This window comes from Musa acuminata, chromosome BXJ3-9 (assembly GCF_036884655.1).
Source record: "Musa acuminata AAA Group cultivar baxijiao chromosome BXJ3-9, Cavendish_Baxijiao_AAA, whole genome shotgun sequence".
Taxonomy (NCBI): domain Eukaryota; kingdom Viridiplantae; phylum Streptophyta; class Magnoliopsida; order Zingiberales; family Musaceae; genus Musa; species Musa acuminata.
Genome location: NC_088357.1, coordinates 10,704,528 through 10,720,565, shown reverse-complemented (window position 1 = coordinate 10,720,565; position 16,038 = coordinate 10,704,528). Strand labels below are relative to the sequence as shown.

General features: G+C 36.1%; 1 protein-coding gene across 3 annotated transcripts in view; it reads left to right on the top strand.

Annotated features, from left to right (window-relative positions):
- LOC135583770 (kinesin-like protein KIN-7D, chloroplastic) overlaps window positions 1–16,038 on the top strand; it is a 38,265-nt gene continuing 22,227 nt past the window's right edge. Inside the window, exons 1-8 of one of the 3 annotated variants that reach the window (XM_065168037.1) lie at window positions 1–552; window positions 641–738; window positions 1,949–2,038; window positions 5,545–5,597; window positions 8,124–8,189; window positions 8,285–8,338; window positions 10,990–11,049; window positions 15,124–15,202. In XM_065168037.1, coding sequence (XP_065024109.1) covers window positions 305–552; window positions 641–738; window positions 1,949–2,038; window positions 5,545–5,597; window positions 8,124–8,189; window positions 8,285–8,338; window positions 10,990–11,049; window positions 15,124–15,202 — 748 coding nt within the window. In that variant the 5' untranslated portion in view covers window positions 1–304. Of the gene's footprint in view, window positions 553–640; window positions 746–1,948; window positions 2,039–5,544; window positions 5,598–8,123; window positions 8,190–8,284; window positions 8,339–10,989; window positions 11,050–15,123; window positions 15,203–16,038 lie in introns of all 3 variants that reach the window. The other 2 variants (XM_065168038.1, XM_065168039.1) reach the window with 2 other exon arrangements.

Genomic DNA, 16,038 nt, shown 5'->3' with positions numbered 1-16,038 from the left:
AAAGAAAGTTACCTTTTCTTTCTTTCCGTACGATTCTGCCTTGCTTTCGTGATATATCTTTCGAGTCCATGTCGCAAGAGTTGTCTTGCTTATAAGACAGAGAGAAATCCTCGACATCTCCACCCCATCTCACTGCAAATCTTCCCAGTTTTGTGAACCTCGATCGATCCCTTCTCGGATTTTGGCCAATGCAGCTCCAATTCGAGCCCGCACGCCTCTCAGATCGGGTTTCCTCGGGCTGTTGATCTCGTAGCTAAAGGGGTTGGAGCGTAACCGTCGAGGTGGGCACCGGATCGAGCTCTCCATGGCGTCGCGGCCTGATCCGAGGGGGAGGAGATCAGCGCAGATGCCTTCCAAGCCCACCAATTCGCCGAGTTCGTCCACGACTTCGTCCTCCAGGCAGCTGCCTGAGGCCTCCGTCGACGGACAGAGCTCGCCGGCATCCTCGTCGGTCAGGGACAAGCCGCAGTACTTCTGCGCCGGCAGTGAGGCGTTCGATGCGGAGGGATCCAAAGAGAATGTGACGGTCACGGTCCGGTTCCGGCCTCTCAGGTTGGGCTTCGGATCTATTCGCCTTCTCCTCTTCACCCATTGCATGGAGGTGTTGTAGTTTGGCCTAATTTGGTTTTTCGGCGGGTAGCCCGCGTGAGATTCGTCAGGGAGAAGAGACTGCTTGGTACGCCGATGGGGATACGATTGTTCGTAGTGAGCACAATCCGTCACTGGCATATGCTTATGGTACGTGGTATGTGTGGAGTTTAATTTCTGATGCATTTGTGGTGTCTACTACTGATATAACATATTTTTACTTTCGCTGTTCGTTATCGTTACATCACTGGGTTTTGTTCAATTGGTCAATTTGGCTGTTTGCATGAGATATAATAACACGTGTTTTGGGCTGTCCGACGAGTTTATTTTGTTTCATGTTCTCACCTTGAATTGTTCAAAAGTCAAAATTTCAGATTGTTTGCTGTCAAGATGCATAATTCTCTGACCAAGTTGTAAATAACATAACCAATGAAAATATGATATTCTTTCGAAGGTAGCAACATTAAAGCCATTATAGAACAACTAGTCAATTGTATAAACCAAACATGCTAGTCAACTGACTAGCAATTTACCATATTTTTAGTTTCCAAGGCAGAGATTATATTTGAATTTCTCCCATCAATGGTGGTATTGTCACATAAAATTTACTTGAACTCATCTTTGCGAGATTCAACTATTCCTTTTGTTGTTCTTGGAGATTTGTTCTGTACAGCTAACTGTATTTCACTTGCAACCATTTAAGTGCTGAGTCAACTGGGGTTTTTTTGTGCCATTCATTCATTAGATGTAGATGCATCAACACCATGTAGGTGAAAGTTTATTGTAGACATAGCCTTCAGATTTGCCAGCAAATCCTTTACCCAGTACTTGGTTCACTCTTTGCATCAAAGAGCTTTTGGTATGAAATAGTTGTGGAGGTGGTGCCCAAGTATTTGATATGATTAATTCTCTAGCTGGGGAAATGTTATTCTCAAAATAATAAATCTCACAAAAATGCCAAAGGATGGGCCATTACATCAAACAGTGATGTCTACATGATTGACAATTAGTAAATAATTGCAACCCTTCCTATTATAGTGTTCTGCTATGCATTCACAACAAAGGAATATGGTTAGAGACATTCTAAAAGATCTTTGATCTCAAATATACTTTTTATGACTGGGAGGAATAGTACCAAAGAATTGAAACCGAAAGGGGAAGACATCTATGGAACTGATCCGTACAAGAATCAGTTAGTTCTGCACTTTGGTTACTTATATTAATACTATGTGTTTTGTTGTATTCTGGGCATGTTTCTGTAGAGGTTTTGAGTACTATGTCTACATGTATTTTTGTGGATCCAATTGCTAAGTGCATAAGAAAGCTTGGCTTGACTAATTGCTTTAACCTGAAACTCTAGATCGAGTGTTTGGACCTACAACAACAACACGCCATGTGTATGATGTGGCTGCTCAGCATGTTGTCAGTGGTGCTATGGAGGGTGTCAATGGTAAATATGATCTTTTGTTCTTGTTTAGTATTTTCTTTGACATTGATCTTGAAGAATGATGATTCAAGGAACATCAGGAGATCCATGCTGCTCTTGTGCATGTTATTTATATGTATATACATGCACATATGTATGTTGTGATTTATGATGGCATTAGATATTAATATTTTGGAAGAAATTCTAGCTCGTATAAAACTGAATTAGGCATGAATTTTTAACCTAGTGAACCTACTTCAGTTGCCATTAATGTCATTCTAACCACTTCCCCTTGCCCATTATATTACTAAAATTCTACGACCTACTGAAAATTGCTGTGGATACTTAATGAGTTATAGAATTAGAAGAAATGTTTCCAACAATATTATTGAAGAATTGTAGTCATACCAACTAACTTTACAGATTGATCTTCTTCCTTCTTCTTGAGATAATCATATGGCACACCCAATATCAATTATTGGTAAGCACAATAGTTCTAGCCTGCCATGCTAGCCAAAACATGGGCATAATCTTCAGTGCCACCACATCTCATGCTGAAAGTATTTTGTCTTCTATCTTTGTAGGCATTAACTCTTCATCCTTTTCATTTTTCAGACAAATTGTTTTAGTCGATGAATTCATAATTAAATTTCCTTTTCCAATGAGCAATCATTTATAAACACTAATTCCATGTTCTTTTCTTCGTATAATTTTCTTAAGAATGCAAGTGATCAGCTCCTATGCAAGAAGATACCAGAAATCAAAAACATTAAATCACTTCTTTTATTTTAATCTAAGATTTTCTTTTGAAGTCCAAACTAGCTGCCCTTGACCTATACCAAACAGAAACCCACATAGCTTCATTTCAGTTAGCTTTTGCTAGTTTTGGTTAATTTAGATGCAACTGATTGGTTTTGTTTGGCATTAGACTTTTGGATGCATTAAATCGTGCTTTGTTGAAATTTGTTTGAAAGGTTTTTCTCTACAGGAGTAAAAAAATAAAATTCTTTTGTCTCTTCTATTTTTAACTTTTTAATGTCATTCACTCTTATCGAGATGCTGATGATGGACCTTATACATATAAAAGCAATCAATTCTTAAGTTCATCATGCACAAAAAGTTGGTACTCTCAATATCAATAATCCATTATTCAGTTCATCATACACCAAATATTAACATGTTCTTCTCTAACGGCACCCATTTAGGCTACTAATTCTATAGGAACAGGGCATGAGACCTAAAGGTTTTCAGCAACACATCAGCAACTAGTTCATCACCAGAGGTATTTAACTCATTGTGCTGGTTTCAAACATGTAATGTATCCAAGATCTTCAATTTCGAATAATACCATCTGTATCGGGCGGTATGTACCGGTCCGCTAGTAGATCGATACAGGACCGCCCACCATCGGGCGGTACCGTCGATTGGGCTATTTTTGCCCTGTTATCATTTTAAATCGGCGGTGACCGAGGAAGAAGAAAGAAGAGGGGTGACCAAGGGAGAAGAAAGAAGAGGGGGAAAGGGAAGAAAGAAAAAGGAGAAGAAGAGGAGTACGTGCGTCGCTCTCCCTCCTCGTCTGTCGACGACCTCTCATCCACGCAAGGAGAAGAATCTCGGCGTCGCGAAGAGAAGAGGTGATGTCGCGGCAAAAACGGTTATATATATATATATATATATATATATAAAGAGGTGATGTCTCCACCTCATTTTTTCTGAGATGATGTCGCCGAAAAAGATTTTTTTTTTACTTTATATATATATATATATATACACCGAGTGGTATATCGAAATATATCGCTTGGTATACAATATCGTACCGTATTGAGCGAATCTCGAAACTTCGGTATGGTACGAAATTTCAATCCTTGGATGTAGCTAAAGTTCCATGAAATTTATATGCCTAGGAAAATTCTAAACTTATTGAAGGGAAAATGGTATTGCAAAGAACATCAATTAGTTCAATAGCATGATGATTGAAAATTGGTAATGCGACATACTTGTTCCTCATTCTTCGTTTTGAAACAATACATATATTAAATCTAGTGCTGATTTGATACTAGTTACTTAGAACGACAGAAATAAGATTCCGAGGTTATCAGACTTCAGATAATGTAAATCTAGTGCTGGTTCCCTGCTAAATCTGTATATGGATGGATCAATCTTGCCCAGTCCAGTCTGAAACTGAGCTTGCCACTGTTTAGTTTACCATATGGGCTCTCTGAGCAGTAAGTTCATCAGTGCTGAGCTGTATCAGACCGTGAGCATACCATTTCACATCAGTGTTGGGCCCCCTCTTTTATTTTTCTGTTTATATATGCCCTACAGTTCATACTTTTCTTTTACTTCTCGTTTTCTCTTTCTCCTCCTCTGCCTCCTTCTCTTTGTCTGCACCATACTTCTTGTTCACATTGCTGTGTCACTGCCTTCTGCTGTCATCATTGTCTCCTTTCTCTGCATTGCTATCTCGCCACCTTCTTTCATCACCAACATTGTCTTTTTCCTGACATCAATGCCTCCTCCCTGGTGCATATCTCATTCTTTGTGTTTGTAGTGGCCCATGTTTCTACCAGTTTGGTCATTGGTCGGTATCGATACCAGGCCAAGATTAACCCTTGAGTGAGACCACAGAAGCAAAAGAAGCTAAAAGTCTACAACCTGGACAAAGTAAAACTCAAAATCTTTTTGTGAAATATTTTATCAAATGTCTTTTGGTACCTCATTTGTATAATTTTGTCATTGTCAAAACACCAGAGATCATTGTTCAAAATTGAATTGCAATGCATGTCATCTGACTAAGGCTCACTGATAATTTTTTTAAAGTTGATTAAATATTAAGAATTAAAAGTGGATGAATAAAAAAAGCTAAGGACAGCTTATATTCATAAGACCTAGATTACTTGGTTTGAAGTCTGGGTCATTCACAAATTTTATGGGAACCCTCAAGTTGTTTAATAACTTGTTTTAGTGGCCATTGCCTTGCCTTCAGAACAAGGTTGAGTTGTAGAAACTAACATGAAAGGAATTTTCCAAGCATCAAAAGAGAAAGGGCCCTGTATCAACACCAGAAATTCATAAATTTTATAGGAACCCTCAAGTTGTTTAACAACTTATTTTACTGGCCATTGTCTTGCCTTCGGTACAAGGTTGAATCGTAGAAACTAACATGAAAGGAATTTTCCAAGCATCAAAAGAGAAAGGGGCTCTGTTTCAATGGAGAAATAATTTTTTATCGCCATTTAAATCAAAGAAATATTAAAATTTATGTATTGGTTCAGAATTATCTCAATAATTATGAAATTCTTCATCTCTTCATGTGCTTTGCATGTGGAGACACAATATAGCATCTTTGATGCCTAAAAGCAGACGGTAAGGATTTTATTTGTAGATGATGACCCTGAAGCATGCATGCTTGGCTTGAAGCCGAGTTCCTTGCATTGCAGCATCTGAGACTATGGCAACTGATAACTGCACTATTATCTTCAAGAATGTCATTTAATCATGCTTTAACCCTGTCTTTTATCTTTCCACAGGCACAATTTTTGCTTATGGTGTTACAAGCAGTGGCAAAACACATACGATGCATGTGAGGGTCACAACTTTTGTACTTGGGTTCTCACGTATATTCTGTTGTGATGCAAGTGGGCATTGTTGGTTTTATTGTTGATTACCATCCAGTTTTGTCTTCTCATTCTTGCTATTGTCCAATTTGATTTGTTATCTTTCTATTTCATTCTCCAAATCCTATTGCTTGATATATATTTGCATCAAGTTAGGCCTAGAGTTTATTCATAGCTTTCTATTTCGGTATGCAACTAAATGTAAGCATGGTTCAAAACTTCAAATTGTGGAAGTGTCCAAGAAAAAACCAAGGGTGAAAGTTATTTCTAGGCCTAGCATAGGTTTAGTTTAAAATAGCTGAAGTTGAAGCAGTTTTTGGACAGTTCTTATTGTTTTGGTTAAATTTGACTGAAGCCTATATGGGTCAAGAACTCAAATACTGATCCTTACCAAGTCCAAGCAGTATATACTCAAATACTGACCAAAGTAGCCCTGCTGTCCTGAAGGTCACTAATACTGACCAATGTAGCAGTGATATGTTCTATGGGGCTAATAATAGAATGGTATTTGTACAATTTGTCGTTTAAATCCTTGATGCGGATATTTTTGTAAAAATGGACATGTTTTATCCCATATCTCTTTCAGTTCTTTCATTTCCCTTTTAAACAATTTTCTAACCCAAGAAATATCAAGGAATGTTTCTTAGACCCTTTTGGTTTCTTATAGATTTTGTGCTTTGACTAGAGCACCAAGAGATGAAGTTGCCTATAATTTATTAGCATGTCAATTGTATATAAGTGCACAAACGCATGACTACAGTTTTTAGTTTGGTGTTTCTAAAAATCCTCCATGGTTTGGGTAAATTGGGCTAGTTCTGATAGGTACGTTTAGCCAGAGAAAAAAAAAAAAACATTTGGCCAGAGGAGACCATGAAGCCCTCATGGGCTAAGGTCAACAGAGAGCCCCATTCTTAAGAATTTTAATCCATGGATTAGATGACAAATCGAGACCATGATACTGTAGCATTTATACATTTCTTCGGTTTATAAAAACTTGTGTTGACAAAATATTTCTTTAACTGAGTCTGAACTTAAGTTGTACTTGTTCAACTTCATTACTCATGAAATATCTTCTGCAATTTTCTCTTCTCAGTTGTTTGAAACTTTTTATATCTTTTCTCTTTTGGTGCAAAGATAGTCAATTGAAAATACTTCATTAAGGCTAAACTGAACTAAATTGCTGTTGTTTAATTATTCTTAGAAAAATATATTTATCTTTCGAATCTTAAAGATTCATCCAGAGCTATCAAAATTCTAAAATATTATGCTTCAACAGCCAATCAAAATTGGAATAGGGACATCAAGACCCTGTTTGTTAGAGGGGTAACAAATTCCCAAATTTAGCCATAAGTTCTGAGTGGTTATCCTAGTTCCTGCTAAAATTCCCACTTTGTGTTCGGCTACTTACAGATTCCAATTTGACATTGTTTCTGGTTATGGCATATGCTTTATTTTTTATTCATCCTGGAATTCCAAGGCCCTTGTCCCTGGAGTTTCCTTCTTCCTGGAATTCCATGTTTTGTATAGCTGATCACACTTTCTAAGCTTCTTGATTCTAGTTTGGGATAAGGGGGGATTTGAGTGACAGCCTAACATTTCAATGTAAATCAACATTCTCATAGACAAGGAGTTAAATACCAGTCTGATACTGGTTTCAACAAGTTCTTAAAACAGCGTGGAATCGGTGTACTTCTCACTAAAATAAAAAAAAAATGAATACCAAACAAAATCAAGCTATATAGTTAGGTACTAGTCCAATTGTGTGATATGTACTAGTACATCTCGGTCTATCCAGTATTTGAAGCCATGCCCATGCCAAGCAAGACCTATTTAAACTTTTTCAAAAACTTAAATTTAGTATATGCCTATTCATGTACCTTGACTACAAAATTGAGTCCCAAAAGAAGAGTAAAAATATAGTGGCAAGAAGTTAGTGAAACAAAAACATATGTGAGTTAGATATTCTTAAATCTTAATCATCATATTCTATTTATGATTGGCCCATCTGGTAATTGAAACCATTCTGATACCAGACGGGATCTATTAAACCATGCTAATCTTAATCATCATATTCTACACATTAGTGGTCCATCAGTCTAAACACACAAACAAAAAAATATACATGCTTGCATAAATATGTATGTAATTCTATTCATCACTTCCCTCTATCAAGTTTTTCCATGCTAATGTACCCTATCAGTATGCTGGCATGTTGGAACCAGTATGGATTGAGATTGCAATCTTTGTCCATTTTCAGTTGGGTTTGACAGTGTTTGGTCAGTTTGATATTGAAAACTAACCTCAGGTCAAACTGGTCCATCACGAGTCCTTCCATCCCCCAAATATGCACATAGTTCTGAGATTTCCTTCTGCTCTGATAATACTGCTAGGACATAAGTACAATTATTAGGCTAATAGAGTTTCATATTTGCATTATGCAGTCTTAAAATTTTATGACTTACGTTTATTTCCTTTTAATGAATCAAACTCAGGGAGATCAAAGGTCCCCAGGAATCATACCGTTGGCTGTAAAAGATGCATTTAGCATCATACAAGAGGTACCTTGGACAGATTTTCTATCATTGTAATGCATTTCAATAAGTTCAAAACTCTCTTCAACAAAAATAATCCGAACACATACTTTTGGTTCTAGACTCCAAGCCGTGAGTTTCTTCTACGTGTATCATATATGGAAATCTACAATGAGGTTCGTTCTTTAAACTGCTGCATCAGATGCTGGTTTACTTCTCTGCAAAACAATTTCAAGTTTGTTTTCTCTTTTCTCTCTGTGGCTGACTGTTTTTCCATTTTCCCATTGTGGATTGTTGAACATTTTCGGTGCATCTGCACAAGTATATTTTATCATTAAGAGTGTCCGATTTTCTTGCCAAAATTTGTGACAGGTATTTAAGACCTTTTTAACATGTAGATATGTGAGTCCATTTTCTGCTAGCCTTTGTACACATCAGTTACTCATATTGGTAAAGAGTACAACTTTGCAGGAGTTATTCTTGCATCAAATCTGTTTTATCGCAATAAATCTTGATTTGCTTTAGATGATAAGGGACTATATTGTCTAATGAAGTAAAAATATATAGAACTGAAGGAAAGATGTAAAAAGTGAAGAGAACAAGTAATTTGGTTTTTTGTGAAAATTTTATTCAGATGTTAGATCTATATTGAGTGTCACTAGATCATTGATTGGTTGAATTTTTTCTGTGACCCATGGTATTCCTTTATCAGTTGTGAGACCAAGTTCTTACCCACCGCTAATGACATTGGTGGTAGTTACATGAATCTATTGTCAATGCAAGAAAACCTGGTTTCAATTCATTTACCAAATGAGTCGGATCAGGCCATGATTTCTTGACCCTCCAACTGGCTGTTTCATGTTCAGATTATTGATTGTTTGGTGGGTCAGATCATCAAGGGTTGATCTGAATCATAAATTTAGGCAAGCCTTAAACTGAACCATGTGGTTAAAAAACCTCCTGATAAATGAGAAATGATGTTTCAGTCTTTCAGACATGCTTGAGAAGCCAAAGTCCTAATGCATCCTCTTGAGTCACAGAGAAGTTCCTTGTGACCATGACCAGGAAAGGGAATGCAATCAGCTGTGAAGCATCAAAGAGCACATGACAGAAAGCACTCAGATCTTTTCTGCTGTTTCGTGGAGTCTGGTTGAATAGAAAGGAAAAGGAGAACCATATACCTTGTTTTAGCTATCCGTTTGTATCATCTTCTGTAACCTTTCTTGCAGTTTTGGTATTAATCTGTGTTTTCTTGGACCATTGTGGAAAAGTTGTGTTTTGAGGCCAATGATGTAGTCTAGCTTTCAATTGGTTTTATTTAGATAATTGTGATATGAACCGTGATTGAGTATCTTTACATCTGTTAAGGGGAAAAAAAATTCAAAGTAAAAAAAAAGAAAGATCATGTTCTTATTGTCTCCATCATAGTTTAATTCTGCAAGTTGGTGTTAAACTACAAATAAAAGAGAAGCATTTTTTTCACACTATTTGTTCTGATTTGTTGGGTGAGAAAAAATAAAATAAAAGAAAGGTGTGGAATTTGGGAGATAATATATATGAATCTGGAAGGTGGCTATTCTGACCATTTTTTTTACCTTAGTGATGCCGAGATTGCAGTGGATTCTGTTCAGCGGTATAAGGTGGATTTTAGTACAGGTTCTTTTAGATTGGGTTAAGATAAGCATGTTAGTCTATTTGATCGATTCTTAGTTATAGATCCAGCTTATGATATCACATCAATGATTGGAATTGGCCAGTACAACATGCTATGAAATCAAGCGTAGATCTCTGGCTCTCACTACTCTGCTGTATGTGTTTTGAAGCGTACATGGACTGTTATATATGAGCATGTACACGTGTTTATTGACATGCATATCATCATATGCTCATGTATGTACAAGGTTCAAATGGAATACCATCCAAAATGCACATGTAATCATATGTAATTTGAAGATATCTCTTACAATTTTTTGGGTGCCCTGCTAATCATTTAAGTGTTAAATATGGGACACGCCAAGTTTTAGGATGGTGTATCTAGTTTCCAATGAGTCTAAAGAACAAACTTTCAATTATCTGTAATCTTGCAAATTTCACTTGCTGGCCTCTTCTTTATACTTCATGTTCTATTTAGTAATACAAAACCTCATTTGATATGCAAATGCATGTATTGTGACTATTGTCTACTATTAGAAAAGCAAGTTTTTACTGGATCTAGAAGCAAATATTAATACAACATTGGATCTGTAGTTTTAAGTGAGAATGGCATCAGTTGTTTGTCAATTTGCAAGATCAGTAGGCTCAACTGTAGTGGTTGCAGTTTCCAACATTTAGGACTATGAATAAACATACTTTTGAAGTTATGATAATGGCATATATAAGGAATGCGTGCTCTCTATAGATCTCTCATTACTTGTTTGATGTGGCCTGTTGTGATTGGTATTCTATATTATACACATCAGCTTCTTTCTTTGGAGCCTTGAATTATGCATTGTTCCATCATTAGTCTTGGAAAACTTGTAGATGAAACAATAAGAAATAAATAATTAAAAAAAAAAAAAGCTCATAAATAGTTTCACAATTATGAAAATAAATAAATTTCATAATCTTTCTCACACTTGTGAAGACTGTCATACTTGTACAGGTATATGCAGTATGTGTATTGTGTAACAGCATGATGTATTGTTCTGTTTACCGTGATCAATTTAATGAATTCTTACTCAATTTTTATCAAAACTTATGGCTTTGTGAACTTTGGTCAATTTATAATTAATTAGTTTTCTTCTGAGTAGTTGTATATAATTTTACTTATTAAAACTTTTTGATCCAGGTTGTTAATGATTTGTTAAATCCAGCAGGACAGAATTTGCGAATCAGGGAGGACTCTCAGGTACTACTTAAACATTCTTGTTATCAGAAATGATGCTTATCTTCCCAATTGATTTTACTGAAACATTTGTCATAATTGCATAATGATTTTGAATTTGCCTATATTATTGACAAGGTACTTATGTATGGGATTAAATGAATAATTAAGCATGGATTAAATAAATATTTAAATGTGTATGAAGACTAATAAAGGAAGGCTGGAATTTGATTCAATTCTTTAGGTCTCAACTTGTGTATGATTTCTTTTACCAAAGAAAAGTAAGGGAACATATTCAATAGAGGAGTTCAGCATTTGTGTTCTTATTTTCCTTTTCCTTTGAGGATATCTATTTGCACTACTATTATGTATGAATTGTCACAAATAGCTCTTCATTCAATCAATTTTCTGTATAAAAGCGTTCTGTATTTTTAAATAGCTGGTTTTCATCAAGGAAGTTGTTCATAAATGGGACTAACCAAATCAGCAACCATTATGCTGGTGCTGCCTTTTTGTTTGCAATTATCACTAGAGGAGTTCGAATAAGTTGGGAATATTATAAATGGTAGTGTGTCCTAGAGCAAGTATGTAGATGTCTTGGATTTGTAGTGTTTGTGCTGCATGCCATGTTGTGCCCCAACATGTTGGTCTGAGCTTGTTACATTCCAGAGCAACAGCCAGTAATTACCTACAATGATGGTACCTGCACTCATTTGTCATGTACCATGCTATCTTGCTATCATGGTTCATGTTTGCTGGCATATACTTTAAAGGGTCAGCATTACAATTTCTTCTATTAAACTGTATATATAGTATCTCATACTATCTCACACACTCACCAAATATTTAGTCCTTGAATGAATACAGATGGAGGACTTCACATATAAGCTTTCTTTAACTTATCATTTTTAATACAGTGCATATTCTCCCTTTAGTTGTTTCATTCTCTTCTATGAGTTTGAACAAAGAGAGAATTTCTTCAAAACTCTTTATTAGCACAACTTTCTTCCAAGATTGCCAAGCGCTTCTTCGCATATATATTCAATGTAATGGCTAACTATACAGTCACACAGTAGCATTGTAGATCAAGATTGTAATTCTAAAGGACATATATATGCATGAAAATTCACCCACAATATTTGATATTGATAAAGAGTGTTCCACTAATGCAATAATATGCTAGCAGTCATGGACTTATTGTTAAAGAAAGTTTATAGCGATCATGGCAAGTACAACTCCGCAAGATCCATTGTAGTGTAGCATTATTGTCATTATATGGTGCTGAGTGATAAAATATATCCAACTCTGGAAAAATAACCAACTATTACCACAAAATTGTGGTGATGAGAATCATATTGGTAAGAAGATTGTGAATAGGATGAGCTCCTACCAAAATTGACATTATATAATCTTTGTCTCATCTCCTCATAGTTATTAACCATCTTCCATTTTCCTTTATCCTTTTGATCATTAACAAATTGCTCAAGTTGATGTGTGTCATGATCTTAATCTTGGGTAGTATGATGATATGTTGTTCCTCAGTTCATTCTCCATCACTGGTGGATACATTTCTTTTCACAATGTCTCTTGTGGACATCATGAAGTGAGAATTTCAAAGGTGTCACTTGACTGTATTTGTTGCTTGTTGTTTGCTTTCAAAGGGTCAACTGATTGTAAAGTTTAAGCTTTACCCCTACTGCATGATTGGATGACTGAGTTTGTTATGCAATGCCACGACCCATGGAGGACTGATTGCCTAATGGTCGGCCATATACCAACATCGGGCTCTACTCTCCCTCACGGTGATCAACCTCTTGTGACCCCTGTTGTTCCTTTTACTCTACTGCATCTGGAAATAAAATGATACAGACATGGAACAGACTAGATGCAGTAGGAAATCTAACCATGTAAGAAGTCTAGTCTGTTCTCTTCACCATGGAGATATCATCAATGATGCTCTGGTGTCTATCAATTGTTTACCAGCTTTCTTGAAATTTGCACTGTTGTTTGTGATCAGTTATACTTCACACGATGGTCCGATCTCATCTACGACAGCCTCCATCATATATCATGAATAGGATCCAATGACTACCTGCATATTACAATTTACCATGAAATGAATGATGCTTATCTTGGTAGGTCCATATCAACTGTCGCAAGCAACTGCTTAACTGCTTTTTAAAAGACTATTAAATCTCTGATCTGCGCAACTTCCTTAAGATGTCTAACTATGATCTTGTAGGAGATTATATGTTGGGACCATGCCTTTGAATGGTGGACACTATACATTGATATTAAGGACCTTGAGCTGCATTAGTAGGGATTCAGTGTAATGAAAATATTTTACAATTGACTTTACCATATCCCTCTTTTGCTCCTCGGTATATGCATAATGAATCTTGGTCTCTTTTAAGTAGGATGACCACAAGATCCAGATCAACAACTTGAGTTAGCCTTTTGCCGAATGAATTAAAGAAACTCCATATGCCACCTCTGGGCTTCTTTGTAGTAGATGCAGTGTCAATGATATTGGTGCTCCAAGTGACAGGCATACTGTGATACCAAATCATTATTTTGTGGCCTTGGCACTGTTTTTCTACAAAAGGTTGCCAATTCTAGCGAGAGACATTATTAAATTTGTATTTGATTTTCAAACCGAAGGCTAGATGCATAAGATTCCACTTGGATTCATGCAGATTCAATCTAGATCCTTACAATGAAGCCTACATCTATAAGGATCAAGGCTAGCAAGTTTCTTATCAATCTAGTCTGGATCCACATGAATAGATGTGAGATCCTTGCAGATCAATCTAGATTTATCAGGTTCAAGGTTTGGTCATTGCTTTTCTAGTGTCCTCGCAGATCTAGCCTAGACCTACAAGAATCAAGGCTTGATCCAGCAAAATCTGCAAGGATCAAAGCTAGATCTTTAGGTATCTATTCTAGATTGCACAGATGTAGGCTTCTTCCATGCGGATCTACTAAATCTGCAAGGCTCAAGATTCGATCTTCGCAAATATAGTCCCAAATTCATTAAGAAAAACACCTACAACCTAATTTTAGGTTGATGAAATAACTATCTTACGAGGCAAGAAATCTAACCCTAAACTTCTTGCAACAGACTTGACTAATTAATTTGAAAGATAAGGTTAAATTTACCTTTTCTCGGTGAAATATTGGTTCAAATGTAAAAAATGAGGCTTCAATTTATTGAGATCAGTCTCCAACTTGATAATTTTTTAACTTGGAGAGTGCACTGAGAGACCTAGGGAGAGAATTTAAGGGATATATGGTTGCGGATTGAGAGAGGGAGTGAAGAAAAGTGGAGGAAGGGATGAAAGAAGGGGAAAGGATCCTTAAAATTCCCAAAGAGACCTTTAATGGGTCTTTGTATCCAATGACCCAGGGTGACTTTACTGCCCGGTAGAGTAGCTCCAAGCCTCCTACAGTCTAAAACTGATTGGTAAGCTCAGTTCTCAAGACTTACTAGACGGTACAAATTCTGAACCGATGGGTGAAATTGCCAAGTCGGCATGCCAATAAGTGGTTGGACTAGTAAGTACCATCACAATGTGCAGGTTCAACCATTATTCAAATTACTGCACTTGATATTTATTTATTTTATTATTTCCAGTGATATCAGGCAATATAGTCTGCCGTACCACCCAGTGGTATGTATACCAAACTGGTTTGCTAATGTGGACCTTATACCTCTAGTATAGGGCAGTGCTTAGTCTTTTACCTTTACAGACAGTGCTCCTTTGTGTGCTTGGTGGATTCTGCAATTTAGACACAAGCAGATATGCCATAGACCAGCTGATTCAACATGTGACAACTATCAAGTAGCATAGAATCAATATTGCTTGCATCCTTGTTGAAGTTTTTTAGATTTGTTGCTAGTTTTGTATGAGATTTTTCAGGGAATGATCAACTTTGAGTTTGATAATGATTGCATCTTCTATATTTTCTCTTATCTTGGATTAAAGGTCTATTGCAACATGCTTACTAAATTAGTGTTAGCTTTATATGGTAAAATGGCAAGTAATTGGTCTTTGCAGATATATTTATAATCTAATGACTTTCCATTGCTTCTTACAGGGAACATTTGTTGAAGGCATTAAGGAGGAGGTTGTCTTGTCTCCTGCACATGCACTGTCCCTTATTGCAGCTGGAGAAGGTGAACTTTAAGAGTTTATATCTTTACAGGTCAACTTATATGAATATGATTAATCCTTGCTTACTAACTATAGATGGTCAACTAACCTCACTATAACTTTTCCTACTCATTAATCATCTTTATGTATCTACTGCTACTTGTCAACCATTATCTCTAAATTTGATCTACATGATATTCATGTTATTTTTCTCTGCATTTTGCATCTAAATAGTAATTTCATTTTATTTCTTTTATAACACAAAAATTATTCTTGATATTAAGGATCATATATCATATAACAGTCCTTAGGCCACTAAATTTACCCATCGGCATGGTATTAGAGTGCAGGTCTCTTGCTGATTGGCATATGTACTAGGGTAGATTGATATGGTATAAACCTTGGTACAGCCGACAAAACTATTGTAGCTTGGCATACTGCTCTGAGTATTTATCATGAAATGCCTGCCTGATTGTGTCTGATATTGAAATATGATTCCAACAATCCATCCATACTTGTTGTCTTTATTTGAGTGCACAAACTCTCTCCTTTCTTTTCTTTACATTATTATTAGAGTATATGTCTCATAAACCAAATGCTCATATTGGAAAATTTCTGGTTTGGTAGTGATGATAAAGGAACTGCAATTTTTTTTCACTATGATTATTTTTTTATTATGCTTCAATTTTGGAAGGCATAAATCGACCTCTAGTTGTCAGTTTTTTAGTGCTTGTAATTCTGAAATTAAATCGTGAGAAGTACAAGAATAAATGTGTTGTAACTGAAAATGGACATCTAAATATCTCTAGATGAATCCTTCTTCAATATATGAATGTTTTTCACATGCATGGAAGATATT